Source organism: Rhododendron vialii, chromosome 3a (assembly GCF_030253575.1).
Source record: "Rhododendron vialii isolate Sample 1 chromosome 3a, ASM3025357v1".
NCBI classification, from domain to species: Eukaryota; Viridiplantae; Streptophyta; class Magnoliopsida; order Ericales; family Ericaceae; genus Rhododendron; species Rhododendron vialii.
This window is the reverse complement of record NC_080559.1, coordinates 12,127,339-12,146,139: the sequence shown is the minus strand read 5'-3', so window position 1 is coordinate 12,146,139 and position 18,801 is coordinate 12,127,339. Positions and strand designations below refer to the sequence as shown.

General features: G+C 36.0%; 1 protein-coding gene across 2 annotated transcripts in view; it reads right to left on the bottom strand.

Moving 5' to 3' along the window:
• Positions 1-18,279, bottom strand: part of LOC131321034 (dammarenediol II synthase-like) — a 46,380-nt gene extending 28,101 nt beyond the window's left edge. Inside the window, exons 1-18 of one of the 2 annotated variants that reach the window (XM_058352046.1) lie at positions 18,044-18,279; positions 17,116-17,304; positions 15,501-15,590; positions 15,205-15,402; positions 15,021-15,105; positions 14,725-14,891; positions 14,446-14,634; positions 14,245-14,358; positions 13,999-14,118; positions 13,753-13,875; positions 13,565-13,663; positions 13,399-13,458; positions 13,169-13,215; positions 12,936-13,079; positions 12,661-12,838; positions 12,413-12,493; positions 12,206-12,289; positions 11,726-12,096 (exon numbers count right to left, since the gene is read on the bottom strand). In XM_058352046.1, coding sequence (XP_058208029.1) covers positions 11,983-12,096; positions 12,206-12,289; positions 12,413-12,493; positions 12,661-12,838; positions 12,936-13,079; positions 13,169-13,215; positions 13,399-13,458; positions 13,565-13,663; positions 13,753-13,875; positions 13,999-14,118; positions 14,245-14,358; positions 14,446-14,634; positions 14,725-14,891; positions 15,021-15,105; positions 15,205-15,402; positions 15,501-15,590; positions 17,116-17,304; positions 18,044-18,253 — 2,292 coding nt within the window. In that variant the 5' untranslated portion in view covers positions 18,254-18,279 and the 3' untranslated portion in view covers positions 11,726-11,982. Of the gene's footprint in view, positions 1-11,725; positions 12,097-12,205; positions 12,290-12,412; positions 12,494-12,660; positions 12,839-12,935; positions 13,080-13,168; positions 13,216-13,398; positions 13,459-13,564; positions 13,664-13,752; positions 13,876-13,998; positions 14,119-14,244; positions 14,359-14,445; positions 14,635-14,724; positions 14,892-15,020; positions 15,106-15,204; positions 15,403-15,500; positions 15,591-17,115; positions 17,305-18,043 lie in introns of those variants that run through there. The other variant, XM_058352043.1, reaches the window with a different exon arrangement.
• Between the last annotated feature and the right edge of the window lie 522 nt (positions 18,280-18,801).

Genomic DNA, 18,801 nt, shown 5'->3' with positions numbered 1-18,801 from the left:
TTGTGCTTAGGATTATATTTCCAGGAGAGATGATATTTTCTGTTTTTGTTGAGCTTAAAAGTACTAGCAATTGATACTTTGTTGGGCAATGTTTTTTGAGCTTTGTTTTCAAAATTTTAGTTTGGATTGGGGATGAATGATTACATCGGTTGTTTCAGGTGAAAAAAATGGCCTTCCTATTGTGAAATGTTTTTCATGAAAATTTTCATATTGTGATATGTTTGTTCTCTTTTAATTGAGCAGAAAAGTTAAAATTGAGACTCCTTTGATCTTGTGTTTGTTTATTAGGGGTGAGGGCAATACCAATCAAAGACAAAAAAATGGGGAACAATATAAAAGAAAAAAATTGAAACACGAAAAAGGCCAAGTTTTTATGTAGGGTTGGATTTGCTTAGCTGTCAAAAGACTTTGGGGTCTTCACTTTTGAGGTTTTGTACAACCAGAAGAATGGTAGGCATTTTTAAGATTAGGAAAGGGCAATTTAGGAATGTTAAATTAAGGCTCTGACTACTTTTGAGAGCAAAGGAAGTCCATTTGTCAAGGAGAGCATTTAATGGTCGTGGCAGTAAAAAAAAGCTTCGTGGCATTATCGGCTCCCTAAGGAATTGCTCATGAACAATGACTCGGTAATAATACCGAACCTTTCCATCTAAGCTATTATACCTTTGTCTTTTGCTACTTTGGTGTAGCTTACTTTTGTGACTTTCATTCTCTATTTTAGTTAATATAGCCCATATACCTATACTAATGTACATGCTCTTAGTGGACAGGTTATGAATGCTTATTGCTGACCGAAACTTGATGCAATACGGAGTACTCAGTATCGTACACGCCAAAAGCAGTCCACACTTTATTGCAATAGGCCCCAAAACTTATTGCTGGCCGAAACGTGGCGGAGAACGGGAAATAAGTTCTTAGGGTCCGTTTGATAAGTGTGTTGGATTAGATGAGATTAGTAAAGAGATGAGATTAGTAATATCGAGTGTAATCTCAAGTGGGTGTTTGATTGTGTAAGGATTATATCATGAGATTGTGATTACCAATCCCAATCTTTTGTTTGATTGGAACACCAAGGGATAGGATACAAATTATATTTTCCAATTATACACATGGATGAAAACTTGGTCTATGGAATTGCATGGAAGATCAGCTCATGAATTTGCAATTTTTTTTTATAATACAGATATGAAACCAAAAGTCTGCAACTAATATCATACTTTCCCTTCGGGATCTGTGTTTTTTTTAACAACGAAAAAGGAATACCACAGCAGATTTCTATACGTGAAGCAATACCACAGTGGAAACAACAAAGCAATACCAGAGCAGTAGTATAACATAATTGTACGAGCAAAAGAGCAAAAGTATCGCCATATATATACCAACAGATTATGAGCAGCGTACTAGGGTTTTGGGTGGGGAGGTGAGGTGAGGTGTGTAATGGAGGGTATTATTGGTATTAACTATTGAGTTAAAAAATCATGGGCAAGGTGGTCATTTTGTAGGAGGGGGCTTGGGAGGGGATTGGGAATACCTAGTACCCCGTGGTATTAGTAATCCTATATAAGTGTGGGATTACTAAGCTCATGCTCTTCTCAATCTCATCCTTAATTTGTCAACAAAACAAAGAGTTAGAAACCCCATAGGATTAGCAATCCTATCCCAAGTCCTAACACACTTATCAAACATGGCCACTGTATTTTTTAAGAAGACAATTTCAAGCTAAAAAATAATGCGCTTATTGAAATCTTGAAATATGAAATATGGATCTTGTTTGAAAAATCTCATCGAGATCTATTATACAGTGCAAAAAAAAAATCAAATAATTATTTTTTATTTAATTTATTTTTGAGTTTGAAAATGTGAAATAAGTACTTATTTTTTAAAAAGGTGTCTAGAACGAAGTCTTAGTCTCTTCACACAATTGGTTGGGGTTTGATTGTGATGGTCGGGGTCACGCCCTCGATTTTCAACATAAATAATAATACCATTTTAAATACAAATTCTCACAATAGTACATACAATACCCAAATTACAATACAGTTTTCAAATCTCACAAATCTATCAAATTGATACAATATTCCAAAATAGAGAAAAAATAGTACAGTGCAGTTTGATTTACGAAGGAAAACAAGTACTTCAAAAAAATAACTTTATCTTGTGATGTCTGCATGCACTTCACACCCTTCAAGACCGTGTCCCTGAAGTGTACCTGAAAATGATAAATTGAGCTACACAAGCCCAGTAGAGAAATCTATACTCAAGCTACATAAAAATGCAATGAAGTATGCACAAAGAATGAAAGATTTTGATAAGTGAACATGAGAAACATGAGTTTATCACAACGGAAGACAGACTACCACCAAGGAGTTCCAAACAACTTGTAAGTAATCCCAACAGTTCACATGTCATCTAGAAACATTATTAAACTCATATCAATCAAACGTACTCACAATGGTTCGCAACCATTTCGACACGTCTCATGATCTCAGACCCTCTGCATTTCCACCTCTTTGCGTTACAGTCAACATCACCCATTATTTGGGTTTCTGCATTACCACCCTTTGCGTTGCAATCTACATTACCACCCCTTATGTTGCAGTCACATCCTCATTCCAATTCTCGATTATAGCCACTTGAATCCCAATAATTATACAACTCCAACAAATACTTCTCTAATCTCATGACACAATGGCTTTGTTTGGTTTAAGTCTTATAAAGTTATTTTTTAGAGTTGAGTGGTAATGAGTGGAGAGAGATAGAGAGAGAGAAAGATTTATTGAAAACTGTGCCGAGAGTTAAAAGTTACTCCCAAAGTTGAGAACCAAGCGGAGTGAATAAAACATGTCAATCAAACCGACTTATAGGTCAAACACGCATCGACAAACCCATTTCAATGTATTCCAAACGATCAATTATAACAGACATCGACTGATAAATGAGTACACGCCTTTTTTCTCTTAATATATCACAATATCGTACCAACACCATAGCGACTCTACAAAACATACTATCCGCTAATATTGATACTTAGATCTCATGGAACAAGCACCAAAAGAGTTTGAAGGATAAGTGAATCACGAGGACACGCATTACTATGCTACCACTTGGATCACTAGAAAAGCTCACGTCTACCAACTATATTTCCCACAACATACCACATAGCCTTCGGTACTCCTAAACAACCTTACATCACGTATTCCGTTTACAACAACACTAAGACAACACTTGACGGGTATCGAAGGAATTTAAATGACCAACGAATCATAGAAACTCCAGTAATCAAGCTTAGAGATGGTTTAACGATGTTTAAAAGGTGTTAGAAGTGATCGGGAATCAAAAACGGATGAACGAGAATTCAATGGACCAAAACTGTCCCAGAGAGCAGTCAGTGTTCGACAATTCATAAAAAATTTCATACTCAATATTTTTCAATGATTCCAATGCCCAAAGATTACTAACTTACCAATCTTTAAAACCCATAAGGACCCATAACCACTAGCGTCGTTTAACCATAACAAACGATGAAAAACACAGCTCTATTCGCTGTCTGGATTTCCAGATTTCAGCTCAATCTTCTATAAATCGAGTTCTTAATACTTTTAAACGATTCTAGTCCCAAAAGTTGCGCGATTGAACAAAGCTTAAAAGGTATGAAGGAACCCTAGTCAAATCTGCACTCCAAGGATGGTTAAACAGGCATTCACTGAAGCAATACGAATCTGTCACACATTAACGTGACAGATTGACACACCTCCACTCAAATGATCATAACTTTCGGTGTACTAAGATTTTAAGGTGATTCCGGTGGCAATACAAAGCTGACTTCAAGAACTCAAAATCGATATAAAGTTTGCTTGAATCGGACATCAGACGAGAAAGTGACAGCCATTTGAAGTTGGGCGAAAACTCAGAACAGCAAAACACAAGACAGATTGCAGACCAGTTTTCTAAAAATCACCACAAATTCAATTCCCAACTGTTTCGGGTGATTCTTGCGGCATTAAAACGAGCTTTAAGTCTACTCTATTTTACATGAAGGAACCAAATTCAATTTCAAGTTTAAGAAGGCTAAAAACCCCAAAAACTGAGACCCTATTCTGCAGATTTTCGAGATTGGAAGAGACAGCCTCACACAACGAAACAAGGCACGATCTAGGTACATAAACATTATATAAACGTATAACAAGAGAAAGAAATCCCTACCTCATGGGTTTTGAGCAAAACCCGACCCTTTGACCAAGTCAACTAAGCTCTCATGCGGTCCAATCATGATTTTTCTTGGATATTCGGAAATCCCGTGCTCCGAATAGCAACTTTAATTCTTGGACTTCGTCCGGAATCATGCTCTAAGGTGTTGAAATCGAAGAGAGGGAGAGTTTTCGGATGGAGAGGAAGAGAGAGAGACTGCCGAGAGTGAGAAAGAGAGAGAATGAGAAATATTTCTCCTCCTGGATAAATAGAGGTGGGGGAGTAATCCCCTACTTCTCACACCACACACTCACACGTGCACCATTCGCTCAATTACCCTTTTATCCTTCCACGAATACCCCACACCAAATATCCGCACCGTCTATCTCGGTGGGCCCTACATTTACAATAGAAAAAGAAAAAAAAATTCGGCCTCAAAGTCACAGGTCTCAACAGTCGGGATGCAAGAGTATAATCTTTGTCGAAACTTCAAGACCCCGTTCGTTTTTAGATTTTAGATTTTAGATTTGAATTTGTAGATAGGGTTAAAGGGGTTTGATTTTCACGCTCCAAGAAAGACCGGAGGCACTCCAAACTTGTCTCCTTCTGCCATTCAAAATAATCTGCTGCATTTGCAGGTCAAAACCTAATCAAGAACCATTTTGCACATGATTGTGTAGGACCCACTTAGATGTCCCGCATAAACGATCCGAACCGTTCAAAAATTATAAAATAATTTTTTAATTGATCTTGAAAATTATATAGTAAAATAAACGATCCAATCTAAACCGTTCAAGATTATTTTAGAGTTTAGGATCCTGAATTCTAAATGGAAAATGGAACAAATTAGATCAATTACTTAAAAAAATCCAATTGTGCTAAATTTTTTCAAGATAAATCAAAAAATTATTTTATAATTTTTGAATGGTTTAGATCGTTTGTGCGAGACTTCTAAGTAGATCCCACACAATCATGAACAAAAATGGTTCTTGATTTGGTTTTGGCCTGCAAATGCAACAACTATATTATTTTGAATGGTAGAAGGAGACAAGTTTGGAGCGAGCGCAGAAATCAAATCCCCTGTAGATAATGAGTGTAAAGAGAAATAGAATAATATATTAAAAATAGGGATAATGATTGAAGAGTGATAGAGAGAAAAATGATAGTAATGATTGAAGAAAAATAGGATAATGATTAAAATTCAAAATCCAAAACCCTTAAACGAACGGGGTTCAAGTTTTGGTGAGATGGTTTGCCTTTGATTAAATCGAATAGGAGATTAGTTTAGGTGAATATAAGCTAGACCGAACACCGTCGAGAAAAATAGGATATTTACTCCTTTCTATTGAGAAAGAACATACATTGTGGCCTTACAATATTACATCTATCATAGAGTCCCATGGAGTTTTAGAGAGAGAGATACCAAGTGGGTTTCGGTTGTACACTCACCCGAACACAAATCCGGTTCAAACATCATAGCCCACGTTCTCAAGCATAACATGAAGCATCCACCACCCAACCAAAGTCAGTCCCGAGGTCCCCCACCGCCGCTGTCGTCGTCTTCTTCGTTTTACTGAAACTGTCCGGAATTCATTTTTCACTTTTCGACCAAATTTAAGCTAGAATAATCGCTTCTCTACTTTCTCCTAAGTATAAAATAATCCCTATATGTTGAGTTTAAGGAGTATTAACGGTTGAAATCGGGCTACGGATCAAAACTGTGGAATCCAAATGATACTTTGTTTTTCTTTGAAAAGTCACTGTAGCATGCACGAAGGCATTGGGAAATGTTGGACTGTTATTTCACATAGACCCCTGTGCTATTTTAGTTTTTAGATTTGACCCTAAGCTATGGCTAAACGTATTTCTACCAGTAGTGTTTATAACATTAATGGTTGCATGCTATGTTGATCTAATTGATATGTTTTACTTAGCCTAATTGGGTTGCCTTCTTTACTGCATCTATGATGGAATGATTCATGATTTAGGTGTTAATCTTACGTGCGAACATGAAACCTACGAGGACACCTGCACTTCATAAATAAATATAGTTAGTAAGTAAGCTAAAACTAAAATTAGAGATCCAATAATATAATCAAGTTAGAATAGCAATTTATTAAGTGAACTTCCAAAAAAATATATTACATTGTATACTAGAAATAAACTAATGTTCGCAAACATTTAAAAAGGGTATCTTGAAAAGAATCAACTAGAAAATTTTATTATTTGCGTAAAACAAATACCTCACAAGTTAATGGTCAACTAGTTTGGTTAAAATAGTAAAAGAAACTATAAAACTTCAATAATCTAGAATCTGGAAGTATGAATTAAGAAATCAACATTTGTATTAGTTAAAATAGCCAGTAAATAAGAAACTACATTATAACCCAAGGTTAGTGAAACTATTAGGGCACCACTGTTGTAAACCAATGGATCGGTAAAACTAAAAATTTTGCTAAATGATAACAAAATAGTAAGGAGTAACATATTACTAAGTTGTTAAAATATTGGAGGCCTCAAAGACTAGAAAATTGAACTAACAAACAAAGAAAAAAAAAAGATTAATTCAAAGTACTTGAATTTACTAAGTCAGTAGCGTGTACTTACAATTATAATAGTTGCTCTAATAAAATCAATAAATGAACATACGTTTTTTTTTTGGGTAAATGATGCATTTTATAGCCAACCAAGCAAAAACTTAGGGGAGGAAAGCTCCATTACAATCAAACTTTACAAAGAAAGTCTACAACAAACTACTAAACTTCAAAACCCCTAAGGGACAGAATTCCCCAACATTTTAGAAGAGATTTGCCAAAGAGTACAAATACTTTGGTTCTCAACTGTGTTAGAGATATTACTCCAAGTACAAATTCTAAGCCTCAGATTATCTTGAATGCAGGCCAAGATTTCATTAGGACTCTTAGAGCCCCCACCAAACACTCGAGAGTTCCTTTCGAGCCAAATAAAGTACACCCCAACGGCAAAAGCTAACTTGAATGTAAGAGCCCGAAAAGCTGTCCCTTTACTGAAATTGAGAGCCCAGTCTAGTTCATCCTCCCATTTACTAGTTGGCCTATGAATCTGAAACTTGTCAAGAATAGATTCCCAAATCTGCCTAGAAAAATGGCAGTCAACAATTATTAACTCCAAAAGGTCTCTTACGTGTTTAATTATTTGCACCTATCAATTGTTATATTGTTGTCTCACTGAAATATATCATGTTTGAGCTATTGTTGATTGTATCATGTTGTACGTGCTAGAATGGACTTAGATTCTTGGGTGGTTATGAGTAGTGGCTCACATAGACGATGTTTAAGTAAATGATAAAATGGTAAAGTCGATTGAGGATGTTGGGTGCCGGTAAAAGACCCTGGTATGATAAAGTACCTAAAGTTGAGTTGGAGAACGATAAAGGACCCCAAGTACGGTAAAGTACTCAAAGTGTGTGGAGGACGGTAAAGAACTCCGAGTACAGGATTTGGGATATAGTAAAGGATCCTAAATGCAGTACAGTACCCAATGTGTGCGTGAAGGACGGTAAAGGACTTTGGGTACAGTATTTTGGGAAACAGTAAAGAATCCCTGAATAGGGTATAGTACCAGTGTGTAAATTAGAGGTATGGTAAAATATCCAGTGTGTAAAGTTAAGAGACGATAAAGAATTCTGACAATGAGATAGTGCGATCCCTAATGATGAGTTGTCATGGTGAGCTATTCCTTTATTATAGTTGTAGGTGAATCCAGATTGAGTACATCATTTGGTAGTATTCGCTTAGAACCCTGGTGCAGGACAGATAAAGGGAAAGTTATTCCATGGGATGGTCAAAATTGGTGGATGTGGGAGGAAAGGATCTTGTGGAGAAGATCTTTAGATTTCATGTACGTTGATAGATAGTAAAAAAAAAAGACGATGTGCTATTATTCTGTACCTTTTGTGTAATATCAATTGTTATATTATGGAACTGTTATCTGTAAAGTAAGGGGTTAGTAGAGTTGAGATTATCTACTGAGTTTCAAAACTCATTATAGTGCCGTTGGGCTGGTGTTTTATGCCAAGTAATCAGGAAACCAAAGAACAGAATCCTCTTCAAGATGATTAGTATCAGGGTGAAGATCTCCCAGCTGAGGAATGGGAGTTTGTCGAGCCTTGGTTGTCTTACCCTTAGAAGCTCTGTTAATTTGACGTACTTTTAATTAAATTTCTATAAGTGTTATCACATTTGTCAAACTCTATTTCATTTTGTTAGTTTGTAAGACAATTAAGTAGGTTTGAATTTGGTATTTGAGGTTCCCGCTGCTAAACTCTGTTTAATAAAATTTCATTTCTTATACTCCCTCCGTCCCTTTTTAAGTGTCCTGCTTCGTAACTCCAACTTATTAAAAAGACATCATCATTACACATTTCACATCAACTTTTTCCTCCACTTTCCTTACTTACCCATCATCATTACACTTTTACTCACTAACTTTTCAAATAAAATCTACTTTTAGGGACAAAATAGACAATACACCAACTTTTACCCCCCTAACTTTACAAAATGGACACTTATTAAAGGATAGCCCAAAATGGAATACTGGACACAAAAAAAAGGGACGGAGGGAGTATATCAGTTTTATGAATTATTAAATCAATTGAAAATGATTTAATTAACGTGTCCAAAAAATCAAGGCATTACAGGCACTTTCAGTGTTTAGGATTTTAGACACTTTCATAGGGTTTTAGTGTTTCGGTAATTAGAGGAGATCTTGTGGGAATTACTTTCTATTTTCTAGACTTAGAGGTAAAATGCCTCATTATAATTGATGCAAGTTGTCAACTTAACTAATTACTACTCCCTCCATTCCAGAATGACTGTCATGTTCGGTCTTCAATGCAAATTTTAAATTGTTAATATCTTTCAATCTATAATGAATTTTACGTGCAATATGAATCTTATATGATAGATCTCAATTAGTTCTATTATACAAAAAAATTATACAAAATTATGATAGATCTCAATTAGTTTTATTATACAAAATTTTTAAAATCTTTAAAAACATTGTAGATTGAAAGATATTAACAATTTAAAATTTGCATCGGAGACCGAACATGACAATCATTTTGGAACGGAGAGAGTATATTAATTTCATTTAATAAGAGTTTCTAAATTACAATCAAGATTCATTGTTTACTTTTCCATACTTCTTTATAAAAGAATGCATTACTACAATAATTTTTCTCATAGGTGGACAATATTATATATGTGACATTGAAATCAAGCGGCCGTAGACCTTTCATACTTTACTAGATAATAAAAGTGTAAAAGCCTAATATGGATATGAAGAATGATTATTTTTAAGGGATTTTTTTTCGGTTAGACAATCACGTGTGCTCAAATCAGCTTTTTAGTACCTCAACTAAATCTCTTCCTGATCCGGTTTCGGACAGTTTCAGGCGCTGGGAATTTACAAGAAATTATTTTCTTGCAGCCTGACCCTAAGAATCAAACTTTGGTAAATTGCGTGGCAATCAAATCCACCCAAAAATTGTTGTGAAGAGTATAGTATTAGTGCATACGTGGCACCCCGTTTCCGCTAACCAAAGGTCTACAACTTTTTTATTTTGTCCTTATTTAAAATTTTCGCGTTTATAAGTTTTTCGTCAATCTTTTATGTATTATTGGTTCGTCTCGACGAAAGGAATAAGAAAAGTAAAAAATTATGACGTTTACATAAGTATTTTTGGAAACATCCAAGGAAAATCCAAGAAACTGACTTTTTGGGTTATTCTTAGATATTTTCCAAAATGTTTGTGTAAAAGTCATAATTTTTTATTTTTCTGATTTATCTCGTCAAGCAAAAACTAATAATACATAAAAGTTTGGCGCAAAATTAACCAACACAAAAAAAAAATTGAATAAAGACAAAACCAAAAAAATTATGGTCTACAACTTTTTGGTTAGCAGAAACAAAACCTAATATCTCACCTCCTAGCGGAAATGGATTTTATTGGTCAATGGTGTATCAAAAGTCACAACAATTGAATAGATGAAAGAATGTAGGTTTCGTTTTTTCCTTGGTTTTTGAAAAGGAAGTTTAGTTTGTTCTGTTTTTTGAAGAGCTTGTTGACCAGAAGCATTTTTTGTGCTTCTTTCAGACAAATTTCCCATTTGTCAGCAATGAGAACTTCATAACATGAGGGACGCACTTGCAATTTTACAAAATAGTGGTGTTGTTAAATTGGCAAAGTGCAGCAGCGTATCATAGTCAGGGACTCATGGTTATTATGTTGGAAAATATTTAGGAAAAATGATGGCTTAGGACGTGTTTTTGATAATTAATACCTGCCAAAGACATGTTGAGAACATTTATTAATACTGAAAATGTTCTTGATGGGTATTAATATCAAAACACGTCTTTAGCCGTCATTTTCCCAAATATTTATGATATAATATTTTATTTCGGGTGTGAATGTGCATGACGCTATTTAGAGTTGTGCATTTTCAGTGGCACATGTTCACCGTAGACGGACGCTTCCTTTATGAACAAATGTGTCCCTTCCTCCTTAGTGACTATACAAAATAATCACCGGTTGGTTTACAAATATTGAGTCCCTTATTCTCAGAATAGTCACCGGTTGGTCTATAAATATTATGTCCCTCATTCAATCTTAGTCGATTCAAAAAGGTTGATGTTCTAATATTTTCATTGAGTCGGAGATTTATCATTTGAGAGAGTAAAAATACAAGTTTGGTGACAGACCCATCGAATGTAGTGTTGTTTTTGGGGAGATATACGTCCATGTAAACCATAAGCACCATAGCGGAGATGAATCTGTCTTATTAAGTTGATCACCACTTTGATTCCATTGATTTTTCAAGTTTTGAGTTCTGATTTTATTGCATTTTAATTTTATTAGTTCATCACAAAAAGTAAACGCATAGTTTCTAACATATTAAACATTCACTTAGCTCTCAATTTTTTTTTCCTGATGATGTCAATTTCGGTAAATTAGCTCTAGAAGCACATAGTTTTTTGTTTTTTGGTGACTTTTTTCGGGTGAACTGGAAGCAGAAAAAACTTATCGCGAGGAAGGGCACGAACCACAAACTACTCATAAAATGGTATAGTGGACTTGGGCCCCGTTTCGCTAAGGCAAACAAGTACTTATTTTTTGAATTAAGGTCCCGTTTGATAAAAGTGATAGATGGGTGAGATTCGTAAGAAGATGAGATTATGATTGAGATTGGTAATGAGAAAAGATTAGTAATGAGAATGTTTATTTGAAATGGGATTAGATTATGAGATTGGATTGATAGAAGAGATTGGTAATAAGCAAGGGTTGGGACTAGACTATCAATGCCATCTCCCCAGGGTATCCCTAATCCCCCATTTTGGGGGATTCGTAATCCCACTGAATTAGCAATCCACACCAACTTTGTGAAACCAAATAAAGTACTAGAAAATCGATCACCTTCATAATCCAATCCCATCCCCCAAAACTTTTATCAAACGGGGCCTAAAGGTTATGTAATATGAGAGAATAATCAGTCTCGTAAAACGAGAAATAAATACTTAAAAATTAAGAACCTTAGCGGAACGGGGAATCCCCTATTCCGTGCTGCAATGAGATTTTACATACAAAATGAGTATACAGAAAAAGAATACAGAGGACTTCCTTAAGTAACATAGGACTTCCTCAGTGTAACACATTAGATACATGGATAAAAGAATTCTTGAATCCGCCGTGTGTTAGAGGTGAACTGTGCTTTCATTCGCGGAACCTCAGTCTTCGAGCCTGAGTTTTTATACCTTCTAGGAAGATGGCCAAGCGCGTTTTCGATATTCTCCGAGCGCCCACATTGGAAATATATTCCTGTATTGTGCATAATGTAACATGCAGTTCTTCATGTAGACACCGGTAATTTCCTGAACAAAAAGAACAAAGAAAAGAAAAGATGAGATAAGAAGTTTTGCATGACACAAACTCTGGTATCGTATTCGCATTCTATCTTGGCATGCAAAAGTGTGTAACTACCTGTTGAGGGAAATCACCATCGGCCATTTGCGCGTTTATTAAAATCTTCGCTACTTTATGTAATGGTGTCAAATCTCTTTGAGCCTAGAAATATGAAGATATTAGTAATAAAGAAGATGTAAAAACTCTCACAATATTTCTGATCTGGAACTTATTTTCTTACTACGTGTGAACAAGCAATCCAAAACTCAAGATGTCGAGACTAACTTGTCCGCCATAAAGAAGTCCCAGCATGGCCCATGATGTTTGTACCAGATTCGTTCGATTCCCTTCCAACGGTTGGTATTTCTGTTTGACATAAACATTAAACATGAGCGAGCAATTTTTATCAAGAATCGTGCACCATATCATTGGTCACTAAAGAATAAAAACAAATACGCAGATATTTTATTTTTGCTTTACATTAGAGCCAAGGATATCATCAGATCCATAATAAACGTAAGTGTTGGAGTTACCATAGATGGGCATGATTCAAGGCTTTCACCCCAACCCCCTTTTTCGTTTTGTGTTGAAAGCAAAAATCCAACAGCTCTACGGACTGTTTCACTGTTGTTGTACGTCTTTCCTACTGAAGCCAACCCCCCAAGAACGAAAAATGTGCCATAGATGAAACAAATTCCCCAGTATCCATACCTGCCAACAGGGTCGTACATATTTGAGTCGTTCACCTATTTGTTCCCAAAGTAATTCTATTTGCACATGAGTCCAAAAGAAAGCAGTTAAAACTCACCAAGAACCATCAGGCCATTGTTTCTCTTCTAGAAAACGAATTGCTTTTGCCACTGAGGTTTCTATTTCTTTCTCTCTATGGCCTGGGTGCAAGCGTTTGAATGTCACAAGAGCTTGGATTATCGAAGCAGTGCACTCAACATGCCTAAGAAGGAGCATATCGTTAGTTATATGGACCAGCCATTGTTCATAAACTATATGACAAAGATTAAAAAAAAAGGTTTAAGTTCTTACTCTTTCTCGACCACAATGTCGGCAAAGAGTTCTGAAGGATTCAAATCCTGAGAAGTTTAAAAAGTTGTAAAAAGGATTCGACAAACCATCTCATTGTTTCATCAATGTGTCACAATGTAAAAGTGAACAAAGAAAGAAAAGACATGGCTTGTTTTAGAACTTCTTTTGTAAGAACGAGTGTTAAAAGCAGGCTTGTGCGACAATAACTCTTTGTAGAACCAAAAAATTACCTGTAAATATGGTTGTGGAACTGGGGGCTCCCATATTGCAAACCCACCACTTTCAGGGCTCTACGCAGAGAGAGAAGTTAGATAATTCAGTTAGTTATGAATTACCATTTACCAAGTTGTAAAGTAAGTTTATGAATAGCGATGAATAATATGATCTATGTAGTACCTGTAAGTAAAGCAACACATTCACAGCATCATACAATCGCTCGACATCAGCTTTTTCTCCAGCAATTTCAGAAGGCATTTGAGAAAGTAAGAGTAGACACTGCATGCAAAAGAAAATTTTTGGTTACGGCGAACCATGAATTTCTCAATTGCTTCAAATATGTGCTGATGAATACAGATGTAGATTACCTTAAGCGATTCCGCTGTGCAATCCGAAACCACCCAACCTTGGTCTTGATCAGAGAAAGTCCACGATCCTTTAGTAAAGTGCCGATACATACTCTTGAAATCCCCAGCTGGATTTTCTTTGACCTTCAATTTAACAGTATAAAAAGCTAAATGAAATTTCACTAAACTTATCCATGCATATATAATTGGGTGTTTGTGTTTGTATGTACACAGACATGCATGATGCATCAGAGGGTAGAAAAGAACCTGTGATTCTTTGATGTAAAAATGTGCTTTCTTTAGTGAATCGCCGTATTCATCTACCATATTGCTGGCAATAAGTGCTTGAGTTGCTAAAGCGCAATCCCATATTTGACTGCCAAAACTCTGCAATGAAACCACCAGATTAATTGACAACTTAGCCTTAAACGGAACATTGAGCTTACATTTTATGCGACAATCTGTAAATGAAGTGATGAAACCAGAATTGAGATTGTCATAACAAAAACTAACCTGCATTTTCATTCCATCTTCGGCCAGCCACAAGTAATCCGGAACTCTAGCAAGATGGTACTTGAACTCATCACCGTTTGGGTCCTCTGCCCAGCAACACATCATGTGCAAACTCTGCAATAGGAATAATTTCACATCCATTTTGTACTGTATTTCAAATGGATTCACAATCAAGTTCTCTAGTTTAGGCTTCTTAATTACCTTTTCTACACATCCTATTGTAATATATCTGCTACTTTCTGCTCCATAACGCATGTACTTAATCGCTTTTTGCATAGCTCTCTCTCTAATCTTGTTGAAGGGCCAACGGGTTATAATTGGCTCGCTCAAGTAATGAAGACCGTCCCAAAGCAAGTCTTGTACATAGGTATGAGGGTAGTAGAGATCCTCCTGCATTGAAGATAAACATGTTGGAATTGTAATTTCCTCACTCGTACATGAATCACAAAGCAGAAAGGATCAACAATAGATTTTACCAACCTTACAACAGTCATGCCGTGCTTTGTTCCAGCAGATTTCCTCATATGGCTTGGTGTGAATCTCTTGTCTCAATGACTTGACTAGATCAGTGATCGGCCCATGATATTTCTTCCCATACAAATACGACATGGGCATGTAAGTCGTGCGACAATAGCACCACATTTTCGCTAATTACAGAAATATAGGTTGATCAGATCAGGCTACATAATATTACTTTAAAAACACACTATCGGAAAACGCAACTCTCATGAATTTTAATTTCTCACAGAAGAGTAAGTAAACCAACTTTTGGCTACCTGGATGGTAAGGCAAAAAGGAAGGAAAAAGCCAGAACTCTGGAGGCAAAGGATTGCAGCCTGCCCATTCATACACACCTAGCACCTGCAAACGAGGGATTCAAAACAATCCATCAATTTTATCTCAAGGAGAGGGAATATAATTCCACAATTTCCTTAAGTTTGAAAGAAAGTTGAATCATACTGAAAGATAGGTCTTTCCCCACGAAGGAATTCCAGTTGCACCACCATTGTCAAGTATCCACTTCCGGGCTTTGGTCATTGCCCCGTTTTCTCCATCATCGGGCCCTTCTCCTAGCAATCTCAATGCAACATAGCTAAGTGCCGAACCGATCATGGCGCTGTGGCCTTCTATATAGAATCTCCATCCCCCATCGTCGTTCTGCATAGTAAACATTGTTGCTGCCATAGCTTAGATACACACATTGGATGTACTAGCGCAGATTTTCTATGTCATAGATTCATGGGAATAGAACTTACTTGATGAAGATAAATATAGCGAATCAACTCCTTTTTGTGCTCGGCTGTCAGAATCGTATTGATTGCCCCACTAATGTATAGGATGATTATCTGCACAAAATTCGTAACACTCCTAATTGGGTCAACAGATACACTCGGATGCCATGAAATCAAGGGAGAGAAAACCATCCTAAGGATATTCATCAGTAACCAAAGAAGGTGTTTTTTGATTGGAAATGGTATCTATCAATAATGGGGAGCAAAGACTTCCAAGTTCTTCCTAAATTTCTGGTCCGGTAATTTTTTTCGGTATTTTTTCTTTAGCTTTTGGTCGTATATTTTGGGATCAATCATTTATCTTGATCTTGATGAGAAAAATCGGAAAAGTATAAAAATGTAGATCAAAGTTGAAAAAAGTTCGTATAAAATGAAACTAAGACAAAAACACATTTTTTATCCTTGGTGAATTTATTTTTTGTCATAATTTTTTACTTTCTACACTACTCTCGTCGAGACGAATGACTAAGCGAGCGTTTTCGCTAAACTAAAGGAACTAAATAGATTAAAAGCACATGTTTTTCACGGATTTCTACGCATTTCATTCTATTCACGTATATCAACTAAAATACAATTTAGCGGAAGCAACATGATATTGTCATTAGCCTCTAATCCAATAACAGCAAATTGGTCTAAAGTCCAAAAGAAGAGGTCCCAAAGTAGATTTAGTCCAGCTTAAGTTTTAGTGATGTGTAAAGTCCATTAATGAAAATATTTTAGAGTTTAAGGTCCGTGAAAAGACTAAATTGCCTTTAATGAGACAAGGGCTTTGTTTGGCTAACACAAAAAATATATTTTTTAATTTAAATGATCTTAAATAAGACAAGGACCTTGTTTGGCTAACACAAAATATGTCTTTTTTCGTGTTTTTCGATCTTGTTGCATTTTCATAGGGTACCCTAGGATTTTAGGCACTTTCATAAGGTACCCTAAGGTTTTAGGCACTTTTATAGGGTTTTAGGGTTCATTTTCTTATTATAGGGTTTTAGCGGCTTAGGCACTTTCATAAGGTACCCTAGGATTTTAGGCACTTTCATATTTAGGATACCCTAAAATTTTAGGTACTTTCATATGGTACCCTAAGGTTTTAGGTACTTTTATAGTGTTTTAGGGTTCATTTTTCTATTATAGGGTTTTAGCGGTTTAGGCACTTTCATAAGGTACCTTAGGATTTTAGGCACTTTCATAGGGTACCTTAGGGTTTTAGGGACTTTCATGTATAGGGTACCCTAAGATTTTAGGCACTTTCATAGGGTACCCTAGGGTTTTAGGCACTTTCAACGCCTGTCAACCTTGGTCAACGTCAGTCAACGCCGGTCAACCTTGGTCAACGCTGGTCAACGCCGGTCAACTTTAGTCAACACCGGTCAACCTTGGTCAACGCCGGTCAACTTTGGGAGGGGCTATTTGTAAATCTTGGACAGAATGTCCTTTAAACTTTAGAGGAAAATATTTATATTTTTATCATGGCAAAAACCCTTATAGTATGTCCTCCTACTCAATTTACCCATATATATATATATATATACACACACACACACATATATATGGAGAGAGAGAGAGAGAGGGAGGGGCTTACTAGGGGAGGTGTGAAAAACATGGGACCGGCATTTTCAGCAGGCCAGTGGCCATCACTTGACTGGATTGCTCGATTTAATCGAATAGCTTTCCTCAAAGCTGTTGTCACAGCTTCATACTTCACTTCTTCTGTCTCCCCCAATCTCATTGCTGGTATACTCAAATCGATATTCTTGTTTTCCTTTTTCAGCTGTAAACAAAATTGCACTACTTTTAATATGGTCTATCAAGGGAAATGGGTGTTTAATTTTTGAGAAACCAAATAACAATTGGTGAATGCAATGCTTAATTGGGTGTTTAGGCCTAAAAGTTCCTTTTGGAGGATTATCATTGGCGTTATTCACAAATTTTTTAGTTCGGTCCATCTGTTTTTTTTTATTCATCCTGTTGAGATAAATTAATAATCTCAAAAAATTGCATGCAATACTAGCAAAAGGAAAAAAAAAATTGAATAAAGACCAAACGGATGTGAGAAAAAAAATATTTTTTTCTTTCACTTTACTTTCTATCATTTTCACTTTCTATTTTATTTTTCTCGATAATCAAACGGACCCGTGAAGATTATTAGACCAGAAAACCATTATTTTCTCATTTTCTTTAAGGGACAAAAAAATGCAAGGGCAAAGTCCACCTTGCTTCCTTCCTGTGGTTTGGGCCATGTGTAGATACACCCTTTATGGTTTAAAAGTGTGCACATAATACCTTGTGGTTTGTAAAATGTACAAACACACCCCGGCCCCTACCGTCATGTTTTTCGTCTATATCATAGGAAAATACCCTTTTGCCACATGGTGTTATGTGGACACTTTTAAACATAAGAGTGTATCAGCACATGGCTCAAATCACGAAGGGTCAAAGTGAACTTTGCCCATAATACAACTTATATTGATAAAAAAAGTCAAATACAAGTTGGAGTTTGTTATAGTTACCTGCATCTGCATCAAAAGATCAGCACAGGGTAAGGCTCGGGTTCGATCCTTTTTAAAGTTGTCCTTGTACTCCTGTCGAGCTTGTTCAACTACTTCGCACTCTTCCGGTGTCCCTACATCAGGGTCGAATTCCCAAATTTGTCTACCAACGTAATTGTTGGTGCTAAACAAATATGGTCCCTTGCCTTCGGCAATCTTTAGCTTCCACATTTTCCTTAGTAACTACACAAATGCTTTAATTTGCTATATATCTCTGCATTCATTCATAAGCTCACAATTATTAGTACACCATGTTTGTGTCGATCGGTTCTTCTATTTGATGCGTTTGAAAATTGAAAATGCCGAAGAAAAAAAAAATTAAAAAACCTCTAAAATCTATAAGCCTTAAATAGGAGTAACACTATTTTGGAAAGCTTTTTTCCAGGTTTTTTTTTCTTTTTTTTTTTTTTAGCTTCTTTCTTTGTTTTTTTTTTTCGGCTTGTTTGTGCTTGCAGCTTGGCCTTTGGGCGATGTTTTGGGACAGAATACTGTTTGGACTCGCTAAACGGTTTTGTTTTATTTTGCTATGCGAAACACGTGGATTAACATCAGGTTTTTTTTCCCAAAAACATTAGCCATTTTTGCAAGCCCAAACAAACTGGATAGTAAAAACGTGGTTGAATGCCACCCAGTTATGTACATTATCGTGAAAAAAAAAAAAACAATTTGGATTGCTCAAGAAGATGACAGGAGATAGAGTACTACTAGCCAAACTGCAG